This window comes from Lycium ferocissimum, unplaced genomic scaffold, assembly GCF_029784015.1.
Source record: "Lycium ferocissimum isolate CSIRO_LF1 unplaced genomic scaffold, AGI_CSIRO_Lferr_CH_V1 ctg10420, whole genome shotgun sequence".
Taxonomy (NCBI): domain Eukaryota; kingdom Viridiplantae; phylum Streptophyta; class Magnoliopsida; order Solanales; family Solanaceae; genus Lycium; species Lycium ferocissimum.
This window is the reverse complement of record NW_026713306.1, coordinates 1-25,721: the sequence shown is the minus strand read 5'-3', so window position 1 is coordinate 25,721 and position 25,721 is coordinate 1. Positions and strand designations below refer to the sequence as shown.

Here is a 25,721-nt window from a genome sequence, read left to right as displayed (position 1 = left end):
TTGATATTTGCTATTGTAAAACTCTTGAGAGTTGAGAGCTTGTGAAGCCTTTGGTTGTGTAATTGTTGAGTGAAAATGTTGCTTGGGATTCAAATCCCTTGAGGTCTTCCTAGAAATTTGGTGTTTCTTTTGTTCTTAATTTAGAGGTCTTATTTTTCTATAACTTTGGTTGCTAAATTAGGTCTTAAGTTGTGTCAAATTATCTATCCTTTTCTTTTCTTGCCTTTTTATTCTATTTTCGTTCTTAGTCTTGCATCACCTCATCTCCATGAGCTCAATCAATTCATTCCAAGTAGGGATATCGAAATTTTGTCGTTGAGCCCTATCTCGCTTCTTGGATTCCCACCACGTCTATGCATATCCCTCAAATTGGGTGAGGGCATACCTTGCTTTCAACGCTTCCGACACATTGTTGGTGAGGAATATCCTCTCACTTTGCAACTTTCATTCAAGAAACTCTTCCGGGTCACTACTCCTTTTGAACTTGGAAAGTGTCACCTTGATGGTATTCAAACTCTGCTCATTATCCCCCCCCCCCTCCCAGCATCATGACCTTGCCATCTCCCTCGGTCTTCATGACCTTGAAATCTAGCCTCATGGCCTTGAAACCTAGCAAAGCCACCTTGCCTTCCTCTACCTATATTGTTCATCTCTCCATGTTTTCCTCCTTGACGAGTTTTATCCCACCACCTCTCTTGTGGCATCTCCTCAACCTCCTTATCAAACAACGAATTTAAAAATTGGTTTTGGAAGGGATCTTGTTGTTGGTTTTGGTGTCACGACCCTAATTACCGATCGTGCGGCCACCTACCTTATTATCACTAGTAGGCGAACCCTTACCTGTTAACCCATTAATCACTAGACAATTTCAACTTCTTTAATCATTTATACTCTAACGATCAATAAATAAGTAAAAGAATAAATAGTCTGACCAAGTCATAAATAATAATTAATACTAGATGGCCCGTGCCCGTCCAAAGGACGGGCAAATTCTCGATTCATTGTTTGCAACCTCCAGCTACAAAATGACTTGAAAGGTTCAAGACGGAAAAACATTTGTACCAATTACATGTACGACATAATAACAGTTCATACTACTACCATGAGTGTTGCAGTAATTCTAAATTTCAAGGGCAAATTTCGAAGCTCCAGTATAAGATATCATCTTTCTCCGAGCTTTGGTAGATAATCTTTCACCCTACCTCACCACTCTGACCTTTTCCGATTTTAAGAAACATAAGGTTGGAGAAAATATATGAGCCTCTATTAAGGAAGATATCAAAAGACCGATAGTGAAAATGTAAGCCTTAGCAATATGTCTTGCCCAAGGAAAACTTGGCTACCTAAATCACATTTTCATTAACACAACTATAGTGAATGAACGTTATCCCTCAATAGCAGATGCTAATTTAGTATTATCCACTCTCTTCTTGCTCTCCAGCTATACCATTAATTAGAATATCTTTGAATTTCGTAAATTATAATTTAAGCCAACTGGCCAAACATTCTGAAATAGTAGAAATGAGGACACCTGTCAACATCCGGTAGGCCGAAGCTGGCTATTAAGGGTCAAGAACTATGCATGTCTTTTTCATGAGCATAAGACCACGATAACAAACCCCTGCACGTTAGGGAGGATTATTCAACAGGTTAACACTTAGGTTTATGCCAATAGATGATATTAGATATTAAAAGAAAAAAGATGACATAAAACATGAAAAACCTTCTCTAAATAGTTTGTGAAGAATATCCAAGTAGTCGTTCAAAGGCTAATCAAGATAAGAAAATGGAATGCATTTATGTGTATTGTATCCTCTAATCTGTCATAATACGTCCCTTTTGTCTTCCCACCACCTCTTGGGCTCGTGGTTTGCTTCCCATGTTTATCATACATATTTGACACTTAGAAAGGATCAAATAATAGTTAATGCTTTACATGGACACATCCAAAGAAACATGAAAATTTCACATCTAAAATAAACCTGCACAATTATTTTAGTACATATCTTTCAAATTCTTTCAGGCAATTTCCTTGAAACAACAAATCTTAAATCCCCTTAATCTTTAATTCCCCCAAACAAGAAGAATAAAATCAGTATCCGCCGAAAGCTAATATTGACATGACACAAGCACCGCGCTATTGGTACACTTTAGGTAGCAAAACTGATGAATACAATAGATCAGTAGGCGTAGTTGAAGGATAGAAAGTTAACCTTCCTACAATGCAACAGAATTTGTCTTCAACATTGAACTTTCAAATCAACACGGAAATTCACAAGCACACGATTAACAATCTTTAAGGTCTACATCAATTCAAACTTGTATTGTACCTACATATTTGATTGGGAATAGTCAAGTTGGAAATCATTGTTTTGTTTCATGAAATCCAGAGTCTATAGGCCATCGTTTTTGTAACGCAATTATATATTATTGACATATATAACTTTCTTAGTACTATTTAAAGAAGAGAATGAATGCAAACTGGCTTTACCTTAACTACTGTTCCTTCTGCTACTCGCATCTCCAGAATATGATTTTTAATTGTATTTACCTCATCCACTCTTACTCCTATTTGTATCTTCTGCACAGAAAAGGTTCAAAACCTTAAAATGCAAGCAATTTCTATCATATCCTTCAGTTAGAGCTGTATAAGAATCACCATTATGGAGAAAACAAACTTTTCCCGTATCTCAAAGTTTCTTTCAGTTCGAGAGCTCTAAAGAGTTCTTAGGATTCTCCATTATTTTCACAACTCAGGTATTATGCAGTAACAAAATAGATACGGAATCAAAAAATTTAGTAAAATAAAACCAAAGGCAAAAGGAGAAAACAGCGTTCCAAGAGTTTGGACTAAAGCTAAAACCTTTGATTTTTGTTGAACATTGTGCATTTTGCGGAGTCCTTTTGGATCTCTTCCTTTTACCTTCCTGGAGGCATATTTATGAAGACCTGAAATGTTGTAAGAAAAGAAACAATTACTCCATCCCTAAAAGAGCGAGCATGTTTGATTTTTCAATACTTAAGGTAAATTAAAATAAGAAATTTCTAAAAATATTGAAGACTGAAAATCCTCTCCTAATCTTATATATTTTATTGTCCAAGAAACACAACCATGCAACACATTATTTGCTCAAGTTGATTTTAGACTATCCATTCAGTTCATGGTTGGTGTAACTATGCTGGACGAATACACTTATCAACCTGTGTATAATTCACAACACTTGAGGGTTTCTTGCAAAACAATAAAATATTTAGCAATTGGAGTGTTGGTAGTGATATATATATTTACGATGTACTTGGTAATAACAAACTGCAATTCACAGATAGAAGTATCCGTCTAAATCCTAAAGAAACCCACGCAGCATGACAACATGAGAAACTTGTTATAAATTATAATACCTTTAAACATCACTTTTATAATCAAAGATAAAATTGAATAGTTCGGAGCAGTGGCTCCAAGTAAAGTTACAACATTGATTGTACGCATATTTACGATCCACTGTAAGATAGATGACATAAAGACAGAAATAAAGAATGATCCAAGACAGTAAGGTCCGAGTATTGCAAAGTGGCTTCTTATGAACATGAAAAAAGGAAAATTTATGTTGTATTCTAATGCTAAAACTCCATATTTTATTGGACGGACCATTATCCACATCATCTTCAAACTCAAATATATCCAATCGATAAGCAGTAGTTGAACCAGCATAATGGAAAAGATATGAGACAGGCTTGCTCTAGAATTACTGCAAGTTTCAAAACTCACCACAAATCACATTTCTAAACTTTCAAAATATTTTTTGTTGCCTCTTGGTATCACATCACCACATTGAAGAGTTGTATTAGCTTATTCATGGCTACAAAAATGGGACAACGAAGCTATATTTAGGTACAATATGTTAACCAAGTTATCCTATAATCAAATACAGCTTTAAAACAAAGACTGTCTTTCATGTTTAGCACTTCTCCTCCTTCATAAATTCCATCTCAGCAATCTGCAAACAAGTAAAGTAGCAATTCTGGTATTATAGTACATCTCTATATGACATTATTATACCAAACACACTCGAGAATCTACTACATAAATGACATGGTCACAATGTATTTTAGAAAATTGTCCTTCAAAGTATATACATATAGTGTTTTGAAGGGAATGGAGCGTTTAGAGAACCATTCAAGAAAGCATCCAATATATTTTATCTACAGTTCATGAAACATCTGCAGCAACCAAATCCTAATATAGCAGTTGCTAAGCCATGAAACATAATAATCAGTAATTTAGTTTATAGAAGAGTCATATAAAATATCAGTCTAAGTTATTTTTCCAGTATATTCACTTCTTCCACAAAAGAGTCTACTGAGCAATAACCATTCCACGTTTTAATTACAGCATAAAAATATACCAACTATCTCATCAAGAAAACATCGCAGTAAGTCGTTATTAGATGTAATCAAATTTTAGAACTCTGATTATAACCTTATAATTGTCTTATAATTCTCAACTTCAATACTACCTATCTGTGATCCATCATTAGATCCTTAGTCCTCATGTTCTTTTAACATCTTTGAAATTAACCCACTTTCTCTCTAATTCCACTTATTATGGCTCAGGGAGCAATTAAGCTCCTTCGTTTTCAAAGTACCATATGAGTTGTAAAGTACTATATTTTCACCAACTGACCAAATCAATAATTTACAAACTTGATATAGCTTACTTTAGATTATTACTTCAGTAATCTACCAGAATCTTCTACACGGTGAATGTAAAAGTGAAGAGGAAGAGGATCTGAGTAGAGAGCTATAGAATTTGATAAAGGGTCATATGTCCATGGGAATAGTTTATAATTGTCTTTACATTCTTCTCATGACAGAGCGCATATATCAGTTTTTCAAGAATCATTTATCTTGATTTTTTTTTTTTTGATTGGTAAGTAGTATGAATGATTGGTATTCCATAATCTCTTTAGTACAATGTATTATATAGCTTCTCAGATAGCCTATATTCAAGCTCCCACATTTTAGCTTAAAGAGAAGTGGATGTACAGATGAAGTACATAATCTAAATACATTTCAGACAAAAGAATTGAATTACCATATAGAGATTGTTAGTGGACTGGCTCAAACTGCAGCTGCTGTGATAGAGAGGAAATCAGAAATCTTGCTGGGGTAGAAATCCGGTTGACTTTGGGATCTTGAGGCATCGATAAAGACCATGCATATCTTGAAGCTCTGGATCTTAAACCTGTTGTGATAACTTTAAAGAAGATAAGAATTTTTGGTACTGGTTTGTGCTCAGAAATTTAAAAACTTGTAACACGTCACCCCTAAATCCTATGATCCTATTCTGCCCTCCTCACTCACCCCATTACATCAAAACTACCAACCTATTTGAATTAAGAGAGTGAATTCTCCGATATATAATACTTTTAGATGGACAAACTAATTTTAATGAATGTCCCGAAATGGAGGCTTTAGTTGATAAATCTAACATTTCAACTTCAATCACTGGGGTGTGAATTTTTGTGAATCCTAATTCATTTACATCTGAATAGAAATGAACATAAATAACCCCTATATATAAAAGGGAAAACTCAAATAAAAAGGACGCAAATGGATAAATGATCAATTAAATACTAAAGAACTCTCAATATGGCAATAGTTTTTCCCACTAATCACTTATCAAAAATACAACAAACAAGCAAACACGACAAATCCCCAATACCTTGTGATGGATCCTGATTGCAAATTTTGGGACCTAATATGTGGTGTGGGTGACCTATGGAATATGAACATCATAGAGTGTAATATTTCTATTAGTTATCAGAAAAGGTAAAGAGGTTTACAATCTCAGTTATGTTTCTTGTCACCCTACGTGTTTGCCACGTAAATGCTTTATTTCGAACTCACAGATATTGCTGGAAAGCGTTGACAATAGAGGGGCCACTTTCTCCGAATAGCAGTTAGTGCTAGCTGTCATCTACATCCCACCTGACAAAAAGAAGAAAGAATCAAATAAGAAGACACTGCTGAAATCACCATGGAACACTAAGAACGAAAAGAATATGAATGGAACAACTGAATTAGGTTGATTAATTTTTTCACAGAACCTCCAATAGAATCATTGTAATTAGTACACCATTCTTGGCCCATGACATGCCAGCATTTGTTTAGGATTTAAAAATGCGATTGCAGTAGGATAGTAGCAGTATACAGAGTTCAGAGTTCCCATTGGTAAATTCCACTTTGTCCAATCTGTTGCCAAAAACACTTACTTCGCACCAGAAAAACTATAACATGAATAAAGCTCTTTGCCTTCTATTATCAAACCTTTTTCACAAGATAAAGACCAATCCGCTGGCAAGTAATATGAAAAATAGAAAGAGAAATCTATGAGACAAAGATTGCAGGAGTTAAAATCAACTCTCATTTTTGTCATGTTAAAAAAAATTGTTGAAAGCAAAGAAGTTAAAGAAAGAAAAGAAACATTGGAGCAGTAATATGTAGCATAAGCTTTTTCAGCTTGCTTTAATAAGTATACCACTTCTGATCTAACTATCACAAAGCAACTCAGGGGCAAGTGGTTCCAGCTAGAAGATCGAGGTTCAAAAAGATACAAACCTCTGAAGTAATTTTAATTAATTGCAGTGTATTGATCAACAAAGTCGAAGTCCTCTACCACCAAGGTTAAGAAATCTATACTGCCAAAAGTGTATTTATCAACAAAGTCAAAGTCCTCTACCACCAAGGTTAAGAAATCTATACTGCCAAAATTCGATGAATTATCCCAAAAAGGATGCAAAGAGTAATTTAATAAAAGGGAGCACATGATAACCAAAAGAGGCACAACAATCATCAAGAAAATTGACAGAAGTTACTAATATGAAGTGTCCAGGACTTTTGTATTATCACTTCATAGTGTTATATTTCTCATATAGTTGGTGGCCCTGGCTTAAAGAGATAATAACAATAATCTGGGGTGGCGACAATACAACTTATGGTAAAATACCTGTTCATGAATCTATTTGGAGTGTAAAATCACTTGACAGTCATTTATCTCAAAAAAAGTAAGGATGACAACTTCTATTTGTCTGAAACAGGTTGATTCGTATCAATAATCATTTCTAACGCTTGATACAAATTCAATATAGTATTTATGTCCTTCAAGCTTCGGCTACATTCTTTTACTCTAGAAACTGAGCTCTGTATCTATAATGCACATGTAACTCACCAAAAATATTTGACGAACAAATAATATTCTAAAAATATAAAATTGATGCAATTATAAGTTAGTGAGGTACAAGGACTTTATATTCATATCTGCATAATATCCTGAATGTGCAGGCACAAATGGAACTAAAGAAGCATTGTTGAAGCTTCCTTCATTCTCAAAGGCTGGGAGAGAAATCTAACAGGACTAATTTTGTTCTACAAGCACAAAGGTGCAAACATACAGCACGGGAAACCAGCCGGCCATCATTGAGAATCATCTAGGAGGACAAATTGGCAAGGGCTGAATGGTTTCTCGACTGGTATGAGCAATTAACACATTGATAAAAAGAGGATGAATGTGGTCTGTTAATCTCATGAACACAAACAGTAAAATTTACCACTTACAGTCAATCAAAATTGTGCATCCATTATATTACAACTAACAACAACAACATACCCAGTTGAATCCCACAGTGTGGGGTCTGGGGTATATTACAACTAAATGGATTTAAAATTATTCGTTATTGCAATTTATTAAAATACTAAAATCCATTGCATTTAAAATCTACTAAGGTTTAAAAATTGGTAAGTAAAGAACTTTAGTAACATGCAGGTCATCCGACAAAGAGCATTAGTTTCAGGATTAAAAGACTGCTTACGAAAAGAATGGAAACTAATAGGAGCTACAAATACAATGATGCGAAAATTTGCTGAATACACACAAATCCAACCAAAACAACCAGCAATAAAATGGCATCTGAAACCCAACAACAAAAATCAGTGACAGGGTCACAAATGAAGAAACCAAAATATAGGAAATAAAAAGTAAAAAAAAAAAAAAAAGCATTTACACTTCCAGAATCGTATATCACCAAGCTAACACAACTTTCTGAAAATCATACCGTAAAATTTCATGTTGAAGTAGGATTGGAACACATGCACTGCAAAAATATCCCAGTTACATATACAAAATTATAATAAAAAAAATAAAAAATAAAAAAATTGGACAAACCATTGAGCCACCAAAATAATCCACAAAGAATACCAAAAGCAGATAATAATCATAAAAGATAAAAAGAAACCACAAGATTAATATAAAATTCTTAGCAAAACAAAAGAGGGAGGATAAAGCAACTCACCTGGGAAGAAAAAAAAATAGGTGAAAGAAGAACAGTAGAGGAATGGGGAGGGAATTGAAAAGCTGACACATTGGTCTCAAAAGCAAAGAAGAAGCCAAACGAAAGGGTAAAAATTAAAGCCACGTGTTATCTATAATTGGACACGTACTGATCTGGAAATCTGGGTAAATGCTTTAAGAATGGACTCAGGGTAAATACTTTATTACGAAATTGCCATTCGTCGTTCACCAAAGCTTCACTTATTAATAGTTTAAATTAAATTAAATTTAAATAAATAAATTTAAACGAAAGGGTAAAAATTAAAGCCACGTGTTATCTATAATTGGACACGTACTGATCTGGAAATCTGGGTAAATGCTTTAAGAATGGACTCAGGGTAAATACTTTATTACGAAATTGCCATTCGTCGTTCACCAAAGCTTCACTTATTAATAGTTTAAATTAAATTTAAATTAAATAAATTTAAACGAAAGGGTAAAAATTAAAGCCACGTGTTATCTATAATTGGACACGTATTGATCTGGAAATCTGGGTAAATGCTTTAAGAATGGACTCAGGGTAAATACTTTATTACGAAATTGTCATTCGTCGTTCACCAAAGCTTCACTTATTAATAGTTTAAATTTAAATTAAATCAAAATTCTCAAACAAATACTTAAAAATAATACATCACAAAAGAGGTACCAAAATGAAAAATAGTTGAAATCAATACCTGTGAAATTTTATTCTTTTGCCAAGATTAAAGACTTCAAAATGATTCTTTTGGTTTTGTACAATACATTGTAACTAAAAGCTTCATAAAAAGATCATCAGAAATTAAAAATAAAGAACACCATAAAAAGAATCAACCCAAAATATGACACCCACATTTTAATTAATTAAATAACGTAAAATGGGTAAGAAAAAATTAAGAGAAAAGAATTGAAAGAGAGAGAGAGAGAGAGAGAGAGAGAGAGAGAGAGTATAGTCGAAGGAGATGTTACCTAGACGAAATTGCTTTTAACATTGCTAAATAGAGTCCAAGGGAAAATTAGAAGGCATGAGCTAATTAATTAGGAGGATTACGTGGCTCACTATTTCCGCTGGTTAGCTAATTGCCCATGTTGTATTGATATTATCAGTTATAATATGTATTGATAAATGCTAATTACAGGAAATTAAATGTTAATTGTCCCTCTTGCTTTCAGAGTGAGGAAAAAGCATTTGAATGGTTCAAACGTATAATTTTTTAAAACATTTACAATAGTTGAGAGGTAGAGGAAAAGATGTAATTAAGAGAATTAAGAGGTGTAATTAGTAGAATTAAGAGAGTGAGTTTTTGGCTATCTAATATATAATACATTGATTTTAAAATGAGAAAAACGGAGAAAAAAGATAAATGGTATTATTACAAGCGCCATGGAAAAATACACATCACCTTATCTTACCTAACTTTATATTACATATAGATTCAAACTAACTGATGGTATTAGACCTATCGATATTTCTATTCCCTCAAATAGCTAGCCAATTTCAGAGGGACAATAAACTATAGGTACTTGTTGTGTTTTAGTAATATAACGCTAAAATAGTAGTGGTTGTAAATACAAATTTTTGCACCTACAAATAGTAAAGACAAAAATTTGTGCAATAATATGATATTTGGATTTAAAAAATGACAAGGGTTACGATATCTAGTGTGTGTGTGTGTGTGTATATATATATATATATCTCATACCTAAGAAGATATGGTCCTCTAAGTCTTCTCCTCACGAATCACGAACGACGATTCAAGGGCGCGAAAGATTGATCTTGACTTGATAGGTCTTGAATTTGAATCAAAGATCTTGATCTTGGATTGGATTTGATATGTGTCACAAACAATTTGATGATCGTCATGAACTTGAATTTGAGATTCAACTATAACAAATAGAAAATTTTAATAGTCAGTTTAGAATATTGACTTGAACTTCGTCCTCAAATTTGATCGCGGATGAAACCTGAATATGTAGGGAAAGACTATGAATGTTTTTCTTGAGAGCTTATCCAACTCTCTTTCAGCTTGCTTGCTTCTGATGTCTCTTGGCCTTAAAGGAGCTCCTTATTTAGAGTGGTAGAATAGATGAGTTGTGATAAAGCCAACTCATTTGCTTCTATTTGATTGGTTCTTTAGAATAACAAACTAACCTTATTTATCTTATGATAAATTTTCATTTAATTAACTAGAATGTGTTAACACTTAACGAGCTTGTATTGAATGGTTGATTTGACTTGACATGTCACGTAGCTTGACAGATGGTATGAGTAATCCACTGGCTATACTTCATTTAATTTGGCGCCACCAATTTGATATGTGTCATCGACATGGGCTTTAACATAGATTAATAGCCATCTGAACTTTGGGATTGCAAGATGGCTCTTCTTTTGGAGTCCAACTAAATAGACTTAGTCCAGATAAAGTTGGTCCTTAATTTAAAGGGATATCTACACTATGTGGCAACTAGAAAATAAATAAGAAAGGGGATGAGAGAGAAACTCTAACCAGTCTCTAAAACTACACTCTCCCCATGACCAAAATCCATAGCCCAGCAATGGAAACTGCATCCTCACTATCACCGGAACCACCGAACGAAGGGACCATCCTGATAGAGGATGACCAAACTCCAAAACATAGTTACAATGAGGTAGTATTAGAGAAAAACAATACCACCTCCAATACATACCAAGACACACTTCACAGCAGTGATGTTCAAAATTCAAAAGAAGAAGGAGAATGTTCTGAGGATCCAATCTATCTCTCTAAGAAGGAGAGGAACAGACTATACCAATCATGGAGATACTCCTTAATTATCAAAAAAAAAAAAAAAAGACAAATATTGACACTACTTTGCACAAACTATCCGATTTAAACTCTAAGAACAATGTAATATCAATATCTAGCCAAATCCACCGGATAAAACTTATTAACTCTTTTTCCATCCATTATACAATGGGTAAAAGACAAGAACACGTTATAGATGGAAGTGACGCTTGTAATTCTTTTTCCCAAATCCCACATCTTTCTTCACTCTTTATTTCTATTCCCAAAACTAATCTTTTCTTCACTATCCAGTGGCTGGTTATGACTTCTCCATTTGTAGTAGTGTTGATGCTTGAATTTGTTTAACAGTGGATAGAGATTAATTACAATTTATCCAAGATCATAGCCTGCTGGTTTGGTACAGTGATTGGCCTCCTTGGCTGTACTATTGTAGGGTGGAATAAGGAAAATGTTCTGATTTCCGCTAATATCAAAGTTACAACAGATTCAAGATATTTGTAAACCATTAAAAATGTGTTCAAATATGCACCGAATAAATAATGCCAAATTCAGGAGGTCCCGAGATATTATAATTTTAAAAAATACAGGGATGTGTTTATGGGAAGTCTTTCCTATTTTGGAAGTAACCAGCAGTATGGGCTACCGGTGTTTTGAAGTTTGAACCAACGACCTTTATCTAGTTATCGTTGTTTGAACTGGGCCGAGCCATCATATCTGATCCGTTCTAAAATATAGTGGCGGGTTATGACTTCTGAACGTAAATGAAAGTCCTAATTGATCACCAGTAAGATGATGTATTGAGGTTATGTTAGTATATATATTACTACTCTATAGAAATGAGAATGTTAGGGTCTTGTCGTCCTCAGAAACTTGCATCCCCCGTTGAAAGCTTGACATGTGTTGTCCAACTTTTAGATTTATTCTCCCATTTTATTTTGCCCTTGAGTTAATTTCATATTACTTCAATTGCTACCATGTAATTTTTTAAATAAAAGCAACTTTTGAGACATTTTGTAAGACTCATATTACAATCTCCAACTCCTCTCGTGCTACTTATTTCTTTTTAAAGTTTTTCTCAATAATATCACGTGATAACTTTATCTCAATTTATGTGATACTTTTTATTATCGAGAGTCGATTTGATTTTATTTTAAGTTAAATTGAATTAAATACAACAAGTTGCAACTCTTATCATATCAATATGATCAATAAATACGTTTTAAAATGTTGGTAAAAATTTACATAGTTTAAATCTTTAAAAACGAAAAGTACAATATAAATTGGGACAAAAGAAGTACGTTGCATCATATATGAGATTTTTTGGGTAATTTAATCAAACCAAAATTGTATATTAATCTAAAATCTTACTGAATATCTTTTGAAAAATTATTAAAAGTGCCATCACAACTTTTACTCCATTTCTGATGATCCCACTAGCTAATAAAAGCCCAAAAAAATAAATATTATACATAAAATAATATCAATATTAAAAACTAATATACTAATTATTAGCTAAGTTCCACTTTCCTTGGATACATAATTTCACGTGGTATTATGAAAACGTGTTATTATATTTTTAATAATTGAGAATAACTATTTGTAAATATTAAGTTACAATAAACGTTATGGAATTGCATTCAATATAGGTTTACTTTTTCAAGTTAAAGAAAAGAGTATAAGACTTATTAGCTTTTTATTTTTCATGGACTTCCACATGTTGCATTATGATATAATAAATGTATTAAGAGATCAAGACACATTTGACATTGCACATATTCAGTGTTTGATGATTTCGTCTTATGGGATGGGTTAATTAAAACAGAATTTTGGAATGTTATTTGCTGAATCAATACTATAGACTCGTACTACCATTGATTATGACATTTCTCGAGAGGTTTTGGACTTTAGGCATTCTCATGACCAATCATTTAATTCTTATATGAGGAGCTTGCTATCAGTAATGGTTTGAAGATAGTAGTTTTATGTTATTTATTACTTTCAGCTTGAAATCGACGCTTGCATTTATTTTTCTTCTAGGAATGTCTAAACAAGAGAATGAACCGACATACTTTGTTTTGAGCTTCAAAGTTAGTTAAAATATAATTGCAACAAAGGTGGAATACCCAAAACATTAAAGAAAATAAAGAAGAGAATTTGTAAATAATGATAAGCTTCATATGTAGTTTCCTGCTAACTGATGTAACGTTTTGTTGCACATGTTGCATGTTTACGTCTGTCACTTCTCCGCTATTAACAGATCATAGTATCTTTACTTATGTGATGTTGAAAATTATTTTAGCATTTCTTGAATATCAAAATATCTTTCTATGATAAGTTGGTTGGTCAATATATGTTGATTTAATTCACAAAATTAAGCAAAGTTAATCCAACATATAGTCAAACTCAATTTGAGTTATTGAAGTGTATACTCTAAAAAACTTTCATTAAAATAAAAAGAAGAGGTGTTTTTATATCATGCATTTATTTGAAAACAAAAAGAAACTCTAGAATAAGAAAATTGTTCTTCTTTAACTCTCAAATTATGATTTTATTTTTAAGAATTTGCAGAAACGTTGAACTATTTTTTCAATAACTTAATGCCAAAAAGAATGGACTAAAAGAGATTGCAAATTGGGATGCAAATTCATTTTTTTGCTCGGATTGCCCTTCTTTTGGGGTGGTCTTTAAATTTTGCCCCTCAAATTTGTGGTCTTTAAATTTTGCCCCTCATATTTGCTGTGCTTTAAGTTGTGCCCTTCGCTTGGAAAGGTGGGCGAATACATGAAGTTCTGGGTTCGAACCCCCGCTCAAGCATAAAATAAAAAAATAATTTCGCAAGGCAGAACTGGGAGTGTATGCCGGATCCGGCATACAATCTTTAAGGAAAAGCTAAAGTTATGTTTGGATCCGACATAACTAAAAGTCTGCCCCATAAGGCTGAATTTTTCCTAAGACATAGTTTAGTTATGCCTTACAAAGGGCAGAATTTTAGTTAAGGCATAACAAAATTATGCCCCATAAGGCAAGAACTTTTCCTTAAGGCATAGACTTTGCCTTATAAGGCAAAGTTTAAAGTTATTCTTAAGGAAAAGTTCCGCCTTATGGGAATACTTTTAGTTATGTCTTTGGGGCATATTTTTTAGTTAAGGCATAACTAAAAGTTTACCTTGAAAAGTAATATATATATATAAGGCAAAGTCTGCCGGAGGGGGCATAGCAAAATTTAAACTTTGCCTTATAAGGTAAACTTTTAGTTATGCCTTAAGGAAAACTTACGCCTTATGGGGCATACTTTTAGTTATGTTTTATGGGCAAACTTTTATGCTGGACCAGGCATAAACTTGTGAAAGAATTATCAAAGTTATGCGGACCCGCATACTTATGCTAAGTCCCGCGCTGTAAGGCATAAGTATGCGGTCCGCATAACTTTGGTAATTCCTTCACAAGTGTATACCGGTGGGGGCATAGCGAATTTTAAACTCTCGCCTTGCGATTTTTTTTTAAAATTTTGACCGTGCGGGTTCGAACTCGGAACCTATGGGTTTTAGCCAAGGCAAAATTTAAAGATTTCAAATATGAGGGGCAAAATTTAAAGACCACCCCAAAAGAAGGGCAATTCGTGCAAATTTAACTCTTAATATTGGTTTGGGCCCGGACTTAGCACGGGCCAAATGTCACTAGTAAATATATATAACTATATATAGGTTATTGTAGGTAAAAGAGAAATATATAGCTAGGGTTGGGCATAAATACCGAAAACTGAAAATCGAACCGAACCGAATTAATGTGGTTTTTCGATTCGGTTACGGTTCTTTTTTTCCTAGAATTTTCGTTGTTCGGTTATGGGGTTTGGTACTTCGGTTTAACGAACTTTTACTATATGAGTACAAAGAAATTTATAATAGGTAAAATTAACAAAATGATTACCTTATTGTATACCATTTGTAGCTACCCTTTTAAATTTTACCGTTTGTAGCTAATTTCGGTCGAATTGTGTATGTTTTCGCGTATATTTGTTGCCGCAAAGATACATGAGGACGCGGTAAAAAAAAGCAGTTCCTCGATTTTAGATCAGAATTCGGTGGTATTAAATTAGACATTAATATATTTTTTACCTTCTTTTCCACAGAACCAGCTGTAATATTCCATTTCCTTACACGTTTCTCTTCTTCCATGCATTCTTCAGCATTCAAACGTAAAAATTCAAATTTCAAATTTAATCTGCAACAGCTCTGAAGATACATTAACAAAACAACACGATCAATCATCAGGTAATTCGTGCAAATACACAGTTTTGATTTCACAAAACTCGTCTATTGAAGTTGTATTTATGTGATTTCAATTTTTTTCTTGGATCATAATGTCGAAGTTGTTTTATTCTTTTTTTTTTTTTTTTGATTTGTATCTTTATAACTTATATTCGAAAATAATGATGTAAAATCACTGTAAGCGTTTTTTTGAATGAATAATGCTCTTGAAAATTACGATTGAAAGTATTTTAATGTACATGAATGGTTCGGAATCAAAAAAATTCCAGCTCATAAATTATTGTTCGAATATAATGGTATAGTATAATGAATGATCGCCTAAACTATGTATTTCATGTAATTCAACATGTGTATGTTGTATTTGGATTTTTAGTTAATTGTAAATCTAATTTGTATAAATTGTTCAAATTTGAACGTGAATGTTTGTTCGAACTGATTTTTCTTAATTTTTTAGTCATATATATTACAGGTTTTATGTTGAGACATTGATTCAAGGAATTTTTTCCTATAAAATGTCCAATATTTCATCGTTGATTAGACACTCTGGTATTTGGAACGACGATAACAAATACGTCAATTACAAAATTGATGCTGTGACTTTCAAGGAGTATTCGACGTATGAGGAATTGTTACAAACAGTTGCAACCCAATTGAATTTGGACAAGCAAAGGAAAAACATAAACATAAAAATGGTTGAAGGTGATGATATTCTAATGGAAATTCACAATGATATGGGTGTTAGGGTGTATGTGGAATTGAAGAAAGAGAACAAAGCATTACCAATGTACCCATTATGTATAATTACAACTGATAGAAGTACGGAGATATATATATCGTGTGAGAGTTGTGTCAAGGTAATTATTTGCAAATCGGATACACGAATCAAACGAATGTAATGGAAAGCAATGGTTCCCGTGATTTGGCATCATCAAGTTGTAGAAAGGTTGATTTGTTATTCGAAAACAACAAGGGTATGTTTATTGATGACAAGAACCAAAAAAGTAGTTGTCGTCGATCAAGTATACAAGGATAAAGATACATTAAAAGTCGTGATGGCGAATTATGCAATTACAAGTTGTGTTCAACTATCATACGTAAAGGTTTAATGCAATAAGGTATTCTAATATGCATTTGTGTATGTATTTCAATTTAACTATGTGTTGTTATGTATTTAAACCGTGACAATGTATGTTTGTTAATTTGTACGAGTGGAAGCATTTCTCAAAGATGTATATGTTTAGTATGTAGTAAAATCAAAACTGATTTTTATGTATTTATAGTCATAATCAATGTATTTGGCACGGTTTGCATTTGATTAACTTGTTTACATGTTCATCTGTCCTTTGTAATAAATACAAGAATAAATACATTAGTGTATTTAAGTGTACTGATGTTTTTTACACTAATGTATTTTTTGTGTAGCTACGCACTTATGTGCGTATCAGGAGAGTGTGGTTGGAAATTCAGGGCGTCAAGTGTAGGTAAGTCAGGAATCTTTAGAGTTAGAGAGTTTCAAGACAAACATACATGCCCGTTAAAGGAAAATGTTTATTTTCAATGCCAAGCTACAAGTCGGTTGATAAGTGGGATTGTCAAACCAAAAATAGCAAACCATAAGAGGAAATATATGCCTAAAGACATTGCGGAGGGCGTCAAAAATGATTTTGGCATGAATGTTTCATACATGGTTGCTTGGCGGGCCAAAGAAAAGGCGATGAACGATTTAATGGGTGAACCGGCTGAATCTTATAAAAGATTACCTGGATATCTATACATCTTGGATAAGACTTACCCGGGATCACATATCAGAATGCGTAAAACCCGCAAAAATGAATTTATGTATGTTTTTATAGCACTGTATGCATTTATCAGAGGCTTTGATTATTGTCGGCCAATTGTGGTAGTTGACGGAAGCCACTTAAAAACACCGTACAATGGAACATTTGTCTCAGCAAGCACATTAGACGGTGCAGGTATGTCAAAAAAATACATATTAATTGTTACCTCAATATGTATTTTATCTGTTTTAGACAAATACCTAATGTATTATCATTTTTTTATTTTTAAATGTATGTCCAGGCAACATACTTTCCTTAGCATATGGTGTGATTGATTATGAGAATGACAGATCCTAGACGTGGTTTTTCGAGCGTTTCAGAGAAACATATGGAATTAGAGAGAATATGTGTATCGTATCAGATAGACATGAAAGTATAAACAAGGCTGTTTGTAGAATTTATCCAGAAGTTGCACATTATGCATGTATATGGCATATGTGGGGTAATGTATGCAAAAAATACAATAAGAGCCATGATGTGCTGAGTCCTATTTTTTATTCCATGCCAAAGGCATACACGCAGGATGAATTTGATGAGTTGATGGGGAAGGTTCAAAAGGTAGATATGCGTGTGGCAGAGTATTTGGAATCGGCTAGTAGAGACAAGTGGGCTAGATTGTATGCATCTGTTAACCGAGGGTGGACAATGACTTCTATAGCAGAGTGCATTAACCGACATCTTCTAGCAGCTAGAGAACTGTCTATATATGACTTTCTCGAAGAAGTTAGAAGGATGTTTGGGAGATGGAATTACAATAACCGGAGAAATGGAACATACACATTCACTACACTCGAAAAAGTTTCAGAGAGATGCTATCAATTAACAAGTAACTATGTCTACGAATGACGGTATGTTTCCATTAATGCTTGTTATAATGTATTTGACAAACTTGTACTTGTACTAATCTGTGGTGTTATTTCACATTCTATGAATGTGTATTTGGTATCACTGAACAGTTAGTTTTAATGTAAGTTAATATATGCTTCTTTGAAAATCGATATGTATTTGATTAATCGTATGTTCATTTATTTCAAAATTCTGATTGGTTCAATAACAAATACATGTAATTTTTATTTTTCCAGGTAGAACCGTCAACCGAATTTGTGTACACAGTACATGATGGAGGAAGGCGATTCATTCTTAATTTGAATAGCAAAACTTACTGCCGCTTGTCTTATGTTTCAACTAGATGAAATCCCCCGCCCGCATGCACGGGCTGTCATTAAGAAGAAAAATATGGTTGATGATTATTGCTCGATTTGTTCAAACCGGAGACCGTGTCAAGACATACGATGTACCGTGGATCCTCATTCGACGAGCGTGAATGGAACATTCCCAAATACATCTTGGAAGATGTGGTTTTGCCACCAAGATATAAGAAACCGCCGGTAGGCCAAAGAAGAGGCGTGATAAGCCTTTAAGTGAATTGCTGTTTCGGGAAAGAACGTACATGCTTGCGAACCTTGCGTTCGCCGTAATCCCATAAGAGTGCACCGTATCTCATACGCGTACGCGTGCATCCATGACATCTGGAATCCTTTCACCCGATGTCAAATACTCAGCATACGCTGCCACGAAGACACCACAGTCCCTAAAAAAATAAAATAAAAAAATAAAAAAAACACATAAGTATTTATATTAGACACTACTGTTGTTCTAAAATAATGTATTTCAAGTTCTAACACCTATCAAAACTCATGTATTTGAAAGAATAATAAAGTGATAGGATATATCATGTATTTGATACACTATGATGTTTGAATAAAATATGTCTACTACTTACGTGCTACCAGCAGGTTGATGCGGCAGATTTTCAACATAGACAACTTCAAGGATATCGATCTGTCCCTTATCCGCATATGTTGGGTCTTTCACCAAATCTATGCTTTTTTTATTTACATAGAATCCACCGATGTAGGAAATGTGATGAGTGCAACAAGCTTTTTTATTTCATTCATTCCTAACAGCGTTGTGCCTGCTGATACGAGTTGTAAATATACAGACGCCTGTCAATTTTAAAAATAAAATCAGTGATAAATGATGAATGAAACACTAATGATAAAATAATTAATTCATCAACAAAAATACCTATCCTTGAATGAAAGGACTACCAATAACCAATGATTTTCTTCTTTTATATTCACTGGTATTAGCACATTGTCAACCGTATGCCACGGGACATTGGCAATAAGCCTGTGGCCCTTAACATACTCACACAATACTTGCTCTTCATTGGCCACGTTGGTCTGGGTTTCAACATTGTGATATGCGTGGTGGACCACATCAATTCTCTGCTTGAATAGCGAATCAACAAGTGAACTTGTAATTGTTCCTTTTATCATACTTTCCTTTCTTCCGAAAGTAGTGGAAAATGATGTCAATGTGCTGAATTTGTCAAAAATACATCAATTAGAGCACATTCAAATACATAAAAACATTTTTTGTAAAACGGTGAATTTCATTCCTGATAAAAATCACCTCTTCATTCCAAAGCTGACCATCCATCGATAAAAGGTAAAACCAGTTCTTATCATTGATAGTTGTGATGTCAAAATTGAATTTGATTCCATGATCAAAAACTGCCATCTTTTTTTGTAATGGTCTTCGTAATTCTTTCTGCGGCAACAAAATAAACAAATACATCAAGTTATTCACAAAAACCATGCGGAATCATTGTATGTAATACTGGGATCAAAACATACTTGCTATCATGCCTCACAAGCAGACCATTGCGAAGCCAATTACGGTATTTATCAACAATTTGTACATCAAGTGGACTAGTAATGGGATCTTGCTAGAATAGATATTTTTTTATCAAACACAGGAACATGATCCGTTCCCGAACTACTACCTGTGTATTTGGTCTTTAAACATTAACAGTTGCGTATTCAAAAACAAACAAGTAAATTAAAAACTTGAATAAATATATACCAAAATCTGTCACAAACGGTGAAGACTTGTATTTACCGGGGCGTGTAGCTCGTGGGACTGATGGATGCAAAATGATTTCTTTCCCTGGGGTTTGGCTCGGGTAATACTCATCAGGCAACAACCACTAAGACAAAGGCGGCGCATTACAAACTGCTGCCTGGGGTTCCTCTAAGACAGTCGAGCTGGTGTTTTCCCCCCCGTTTTTCCTCGAACTTGTTCATTAGCCATTTCTGATTATGCTATTCTTGCTAGCACCTGTGCGATCACCTACTCAAAAAATACAAAAAGAAACGTTATTCAGGCACTTGTATGATACATATTAAAAAAGAAAAAATGGTTGAATCAGAATAAGGTTATTTTGAACCTCGAAATTATTTGAATCATCATAACATTTTTTCACTTCCACAGTATCTTTCCCTGTTTGATCACGACGTTCAACCGAAGTCTCTCCTCCCGAAAGATTACCTCCTTCCGCAATCTCTTCGGTTGAAGCTTTCACCGTATTGTCGCTCTTATTGCCAATACCGATCAATATTCGGTGCAAGACCCCTTTTCCTTAAAATTATTTAAAACACGTACCAAAAGTATATAAAATACATGAATCAAGTAGATAAAAAATAGAAAAACACAAGAATAATAAATTGAGAAAAATCTACTAAATACAACAAATAGATTCAGAGGATTTAATGCCACCATCATGTTGTCAAAATTTGTTGAAGATGTCAAAAAAATCTACTAAAAACTATTTGTTGAAGATGTCCAAAAGCAATACACAAATACATAACAAACAGTACACCATCGTGTCATTAACAACAAGATAAAAATATATGACACTACCGTTTTCATATCAATATCAAATACATAATTTTTTAAAGTCCAGTGGACACCAAATTTTCATCATACCTAAATTATATTTTTTTTAAAATAACATATGAAATGAGTAAAAAATGGTAAATAAAAAAAAATGTACCTCTGTTGAATGCACATCACCCGTATCGCCTCCATGTGAATACCATCACCATGGTCCATGTAATCATCAGTCCTTGATGTATGTTGCCATCGTGTAAAGGAACATGAGTTTCAGTCATCACCCTAAAAAAAATGACGTACTTGTTAGATACATATTCTTCATACTCATACTGAAGGCAATCATTTCAATATGTATATATTATTTTTTTTTACCTATTCTGAATTTTGATTCCCTTTGACATGTTCCAAAACCTTTTCGAAGTTTTCATCAATAACTTTGCGAAGATCCTTGAGCTCAGTAAAAACATCCTTGAATTCAGCAAGCACCTAAATGGTAAAACAACAAATTCATTATAAATCCTTATTTGTGGTAGTTAGATGAATATCAAAATAAAATAATAAAACTTACTTCCTGCTTAAATTGATTAAGTTCCTCCCTCAAACTTTTGACGTCATCTGATTTGCTGGTAGATACGTCGTCAACAGGAACACGCGGGCACTTTTGCAAATTTTTCTTTTTCCTTGATCGAACAGTTTGTCCGCCACCGAAGCACTTTTGAGGATTGTCCAACCGTAGAATGGGGATCGATTTTTGGATTGGGATTGGTGACTTCGCACAAGCAATGTGCAAATGACATCTTCCTAGGCTTCTTACAAAAGTGGAGATTTTATTGCATCCTTCTTTGCGTTTTGCAAAGAAGATACGGGGTGATGTTTTGGTAAAATCCGCATATTCATCTTCCTCTTGGTGTATTCCGAGGTGGTGGTGCGCATTTGTTGACTGTGCATGGACGCAAACCAAGCTTCTCAACCTCTAACATGGCTCGAACAATATTGTTGAAGCAAGAATGTCCCGCAAATACATATATTGCGAATCGTCGCTTAGATCATCTTTGTATTTGACAAATACACAGCAAACAAATAAACAAAATACAAATGTAATACTAGTTGATAGGCATGTATTTAATGTAAGTATTTTACCTTAGATACACCGTCCTTAAACATGCCCGTCATCAAGTAGTTAACTGAGGGCTTTTGGTTCACTGTTTTCCAGTTGAACATTCTTGGGATTCGACTTCCAGTTTTAACCATTAAATTAGAGTCAACATTAGAGCAGCACTCATATATCCACACTTGCATAGCAAAAGGAAAACCCCGTAGAGTAAAACTACTTTCTTTGTCCATCTCAGGTGACTACTTTTAATCAAATCATCAAATGCTTCCTTACCCCATGTATATTCATTGTACCATCCACTCTCTACCAAGTCAAAATGATGTCTTGGGACTGTGACGTTCCTTTTTTCACTGGAAAGTATGTAATTATGAATGAAATAAAGGATCACAATCTTTACAGCATCTTCATCTGCGTTATCACCAACACCCCAATCCTTTTCTTTAAAGCACTTATTTAAAGTCATCTTTAAAACACTATTACCAAAACCACCAAAATATTCTTCCAACAGTCTGTTGCGACCCTCGTAAAAAACAACTTCATCCCATAACACTTCACACCAATAATTAAAGCAAACTCAAAAAGACTGAATGTCAATTCCGTCCCATTAATATCGATAACAAACGCATCACTATTACTACGCTTCAACTCCCTAACCATAAAACACCTAAATAACCGACCCCGAACCTCAAATTGTCAACTCGCATCCGCATATATTCTCCAAAATAGTTTTGGAAAATAGCTTGAGTTGTCTATCGGTAAGTTTCTCTCGCAACTCATCTTTAATATTATGGTTCATATATGAAGCATAACGTATCGGTTGAGCGGGGGGACGTTTAACCGTAAATTTGGAGGCCCGAAAGTTTGAATATAATGGCAACACATGAATCAAAAATATATAATCAAATATACGTGTGTACTAAAATGCAGTAAAACAAAATCCATAAAACATCAACTCAAGTAACACATTTGAATCTAACTTTCTTAACTGCTCAACTACACATTTAGATGACACATACACATACCTATTTTTTTGAAATACATAAATCTATGATTTATTCAAAAATACAACTCTGTGTGAAGTTATAAATACATGATACATATTACATAATCTTAAAGCAAAAAATAGTTATTAAGATGTTTAGCTGACAAAAGTTGAACAAATACACATTTTATCTGACACATACACATACCTGCTTTTTGAAACATACATAAAACTGTGATTAATTAAAAAAATACATAAATGTGTGAAATTACAAATACATGATACAGAGTTGATAATTTGATAACAAATACGGTTAGTAAAATGTTTGTCAAATACAAAACTTATTCAAATCAATACAAAATACATACGAATGCTACCCATCTATTAATGAACCTGCTCGTATCAATAAATACATTCAAACATGCTTGCGTATGCGTCAAAATACATAAATCATTAACCGAATTTGGGCAACATCTAAAATAGAATTTCATTCAACAAAATATATATATATAAAAAATCAAAAAATACCTGCTTGTTCACAGTTAATTGTTGTTCTCCGGTATTTGTCTCTACAACATTCTTCCTTTTGCTATTAGAAGCAACATCGGATGTTTTTCTCTTCTTTGGGCAAAGATTTAATGATTTTTTTCTCCAAATTAACAACAAGGATTTCGATTCCCGACAGATCATGATTTTCTCGATCTCCTTTCAAAGAACCACCCCTCGCCAGGTCGCATCAACATCATGTTGTTGCCGAGAAATATCCAAATCAAAAGAAGGGAATCTAAATTTTGAAGAGTATGGGTATACCTCTCGTAACCCTACTAGATATGCTTTCATCAACTATTAATTGATGTTTTTCACTACTCAAATTGGGAAACCCCGAGCATTGAAAGTTAAAAGGCTTGAAAAAGTCGAAAATATTGAATTAAAGTGACCAAAATACACAAAATAATGAAAACTTACACAATACACCACCACCTATTAAAACTCGACAACGACCTCGTGGTGAATCGTGCTTGATGGTAATGGAAAGATTCCGAGGAGAAAAAAAGGGCTAAAATTTATGAAAAGTGGGAGAGAAACGTAATATATATTACGCGAGGTTCAAAATGGGATTTGATGTTGCTTACCGTTATTTTCATATTTGAGAATTGATAAATGCAAGTTACCGTTGTATCCATAATAGGTAATTTAGAAAAGTAATTAGCTATTATTATTAATTAAAATAAAGGTAGTTATTAACATTAAATAAGTACTAAAAGTAGCTATAACAAGTAAATTTCATTTTTTGGCTGGATTGCCCTTCTTTCAGTGGTGGTTCAAATTTTGTCCCTCATATTTGGCGTGTCTTTAAATTATGCCCCTCATATTACGTCTTTAATTTTTGCCCTTCGCGTTGCAACCCCAGCGTTCACGCGTAAATCATGAGGTTCGGGTTCGAACCCCGCTCATAAATAAAAAAAAAAAAATCGCAAGGCAAGGTCGTCGTGTGTATCGTCCTGGCATACACTTGTTAAGAAATTATCAAAGTTATGCCGGACCAGGCATAATCATGCCTTATGGGCAGACTTGGCATAAGTTTGTCGGGTCCGGCATAACTTTGGTAATTCCTTAACAAGTTTATGCCGGGTCCCGATACTTATGGGCAAACTTTAACGGGCAAACTTTTAGTTAAGCCTTAACTAAAAGTATTTTTCCCTAGTTATGCCTTACGGCGTACTTTTTAGTTAAGGCACAACTAAAGTATGCCCCATAAGGCACAACTAAAAGTATGCCCCATAAGGCGAATTTTCTTTCCTTAAAGGTATACTTAAAATTTATTTATAAGACAAAAGTCTATGTCTTAAGAAAGTTATAGTTTCGGGGCATACTTTTAGGTATGCCTTAACTAAAAAGTCTCCCATAAAGGCATAACTAGGAAAAACTTTTAGTTAAGGCTTAACTAAAAGTTTGCCCATGTAAGATGTTTGACTCCGGATAAACTTATGAATTACCAGCACAAGGACCATATTTATGCCAAGTTTGCCCATAAGGCATATATACGGTCCGTGATAACTTTGGTAAAGTGTATGCTTCATGGGGGCATAGGCGAAATTTAAACTCCTCTTTGCGAATTTTTTTTTTAAAATTTTCGACCGAGCGTGGCTCAACCCGGAACCTACGTGGTTTTAAGTTTGGCCGGGCGGGGCAAAATTTAGCATTTCAAACGCAGGGCAAAAATTTAAAGACCACCTTTTTCGCGATTGCCCTTCTTTGGGGTGGTCTTTAAATTTTGCCCCTCATATTTGTGGCCTTTCAATTATGCCCCCATATATTGGTTTTAATTTTTGCCCTTCGCATCAACTTTGAGTTTCACGCAAAATCACGAGGTTCGAGTTCGAACCCCTCGCTCAAGCATAAATTTTAAAAAAATCATAAGGTTTGTCGTTTATGCTTGACTCCGTATACTCTTGTTAAGGGGACCAGAAATTTTACGCCGACCCTAAGATACTACGCTTATGGGCGTACTTGGCATAAAGATGCCGGTTCGATATAACTTGATAATTTCTTCACAAGTTTATGCCTATGGGGGCATACTTAACGGGCAACTTTTACGCTAATCGCATAAACTTATGGGTTTAATTATC

At 33.9% G+C, this 25,721-nt stretch overlaps 1 protein-coding gene and 1 long non-coding RNA gene across 16 annotated transcripts; one reads left to right on the top strand and one right to left on the bottom strand.

Annotated features, from left to right (window-relative positions):
• Positions 1 to 936: 936 nt before the first annotated feature.
• On the bottom strand, positions 937 to 8,562 carry LOC132041483 (uncharacterized). Of its 15 annotated transcripts, none has more exons than XR_009411067.1 (7): positions 8,349 to 8,562; positions 8,061 to 8,150; positions 5,093 to 5,988; positions 2,864 to 3,995; positions 1,724 to 2,581; positions 1,102 to 1,621; positions 938 to 1,029 (listed from the first exon to the last, which is right to left on the bottom strand). It is a non-coding gene; the product is annotated as an uncharacterized LOC132041483 (long non-coding RNA). The 15 variants fall into 15 exon arrangements; XR_009411062.1 differs by having other exon boundaries at positions 8,112 to 8,150; XR_009411070.1 differs by lacking the exons at positions 8,061 to 8,150; positions 8,349 to 8,562 and having other exon boundaries at positions 937 to 1,029; positions 2,864 to 2,949; positions 3,202 to 3,995; positions 5,093 to 7,646.
• Positions 8,563 to 17,755: 9,193 nt separating this feature from the next.
• On the top strand, positions 17,756 to 18,447 carry LOC132041484 (uncharacterized). The gene is made up of 3 exons (XM_059432193.1): positions 17,756 to 18,080; positions 18,211 to 18,221; positions 18,337 to 18,447. Exons 1-3 carry the CDS (start codon positions 17,756 to 17,758, stop codon positions 18,445 to 18,447), a joined length of 447 nt encoding a protein of 148 aa, XP_059288176.1.
• The last annotated feature ends 7,274 nt before the right edge of the window (positions 18,448 to 25,721 follow it).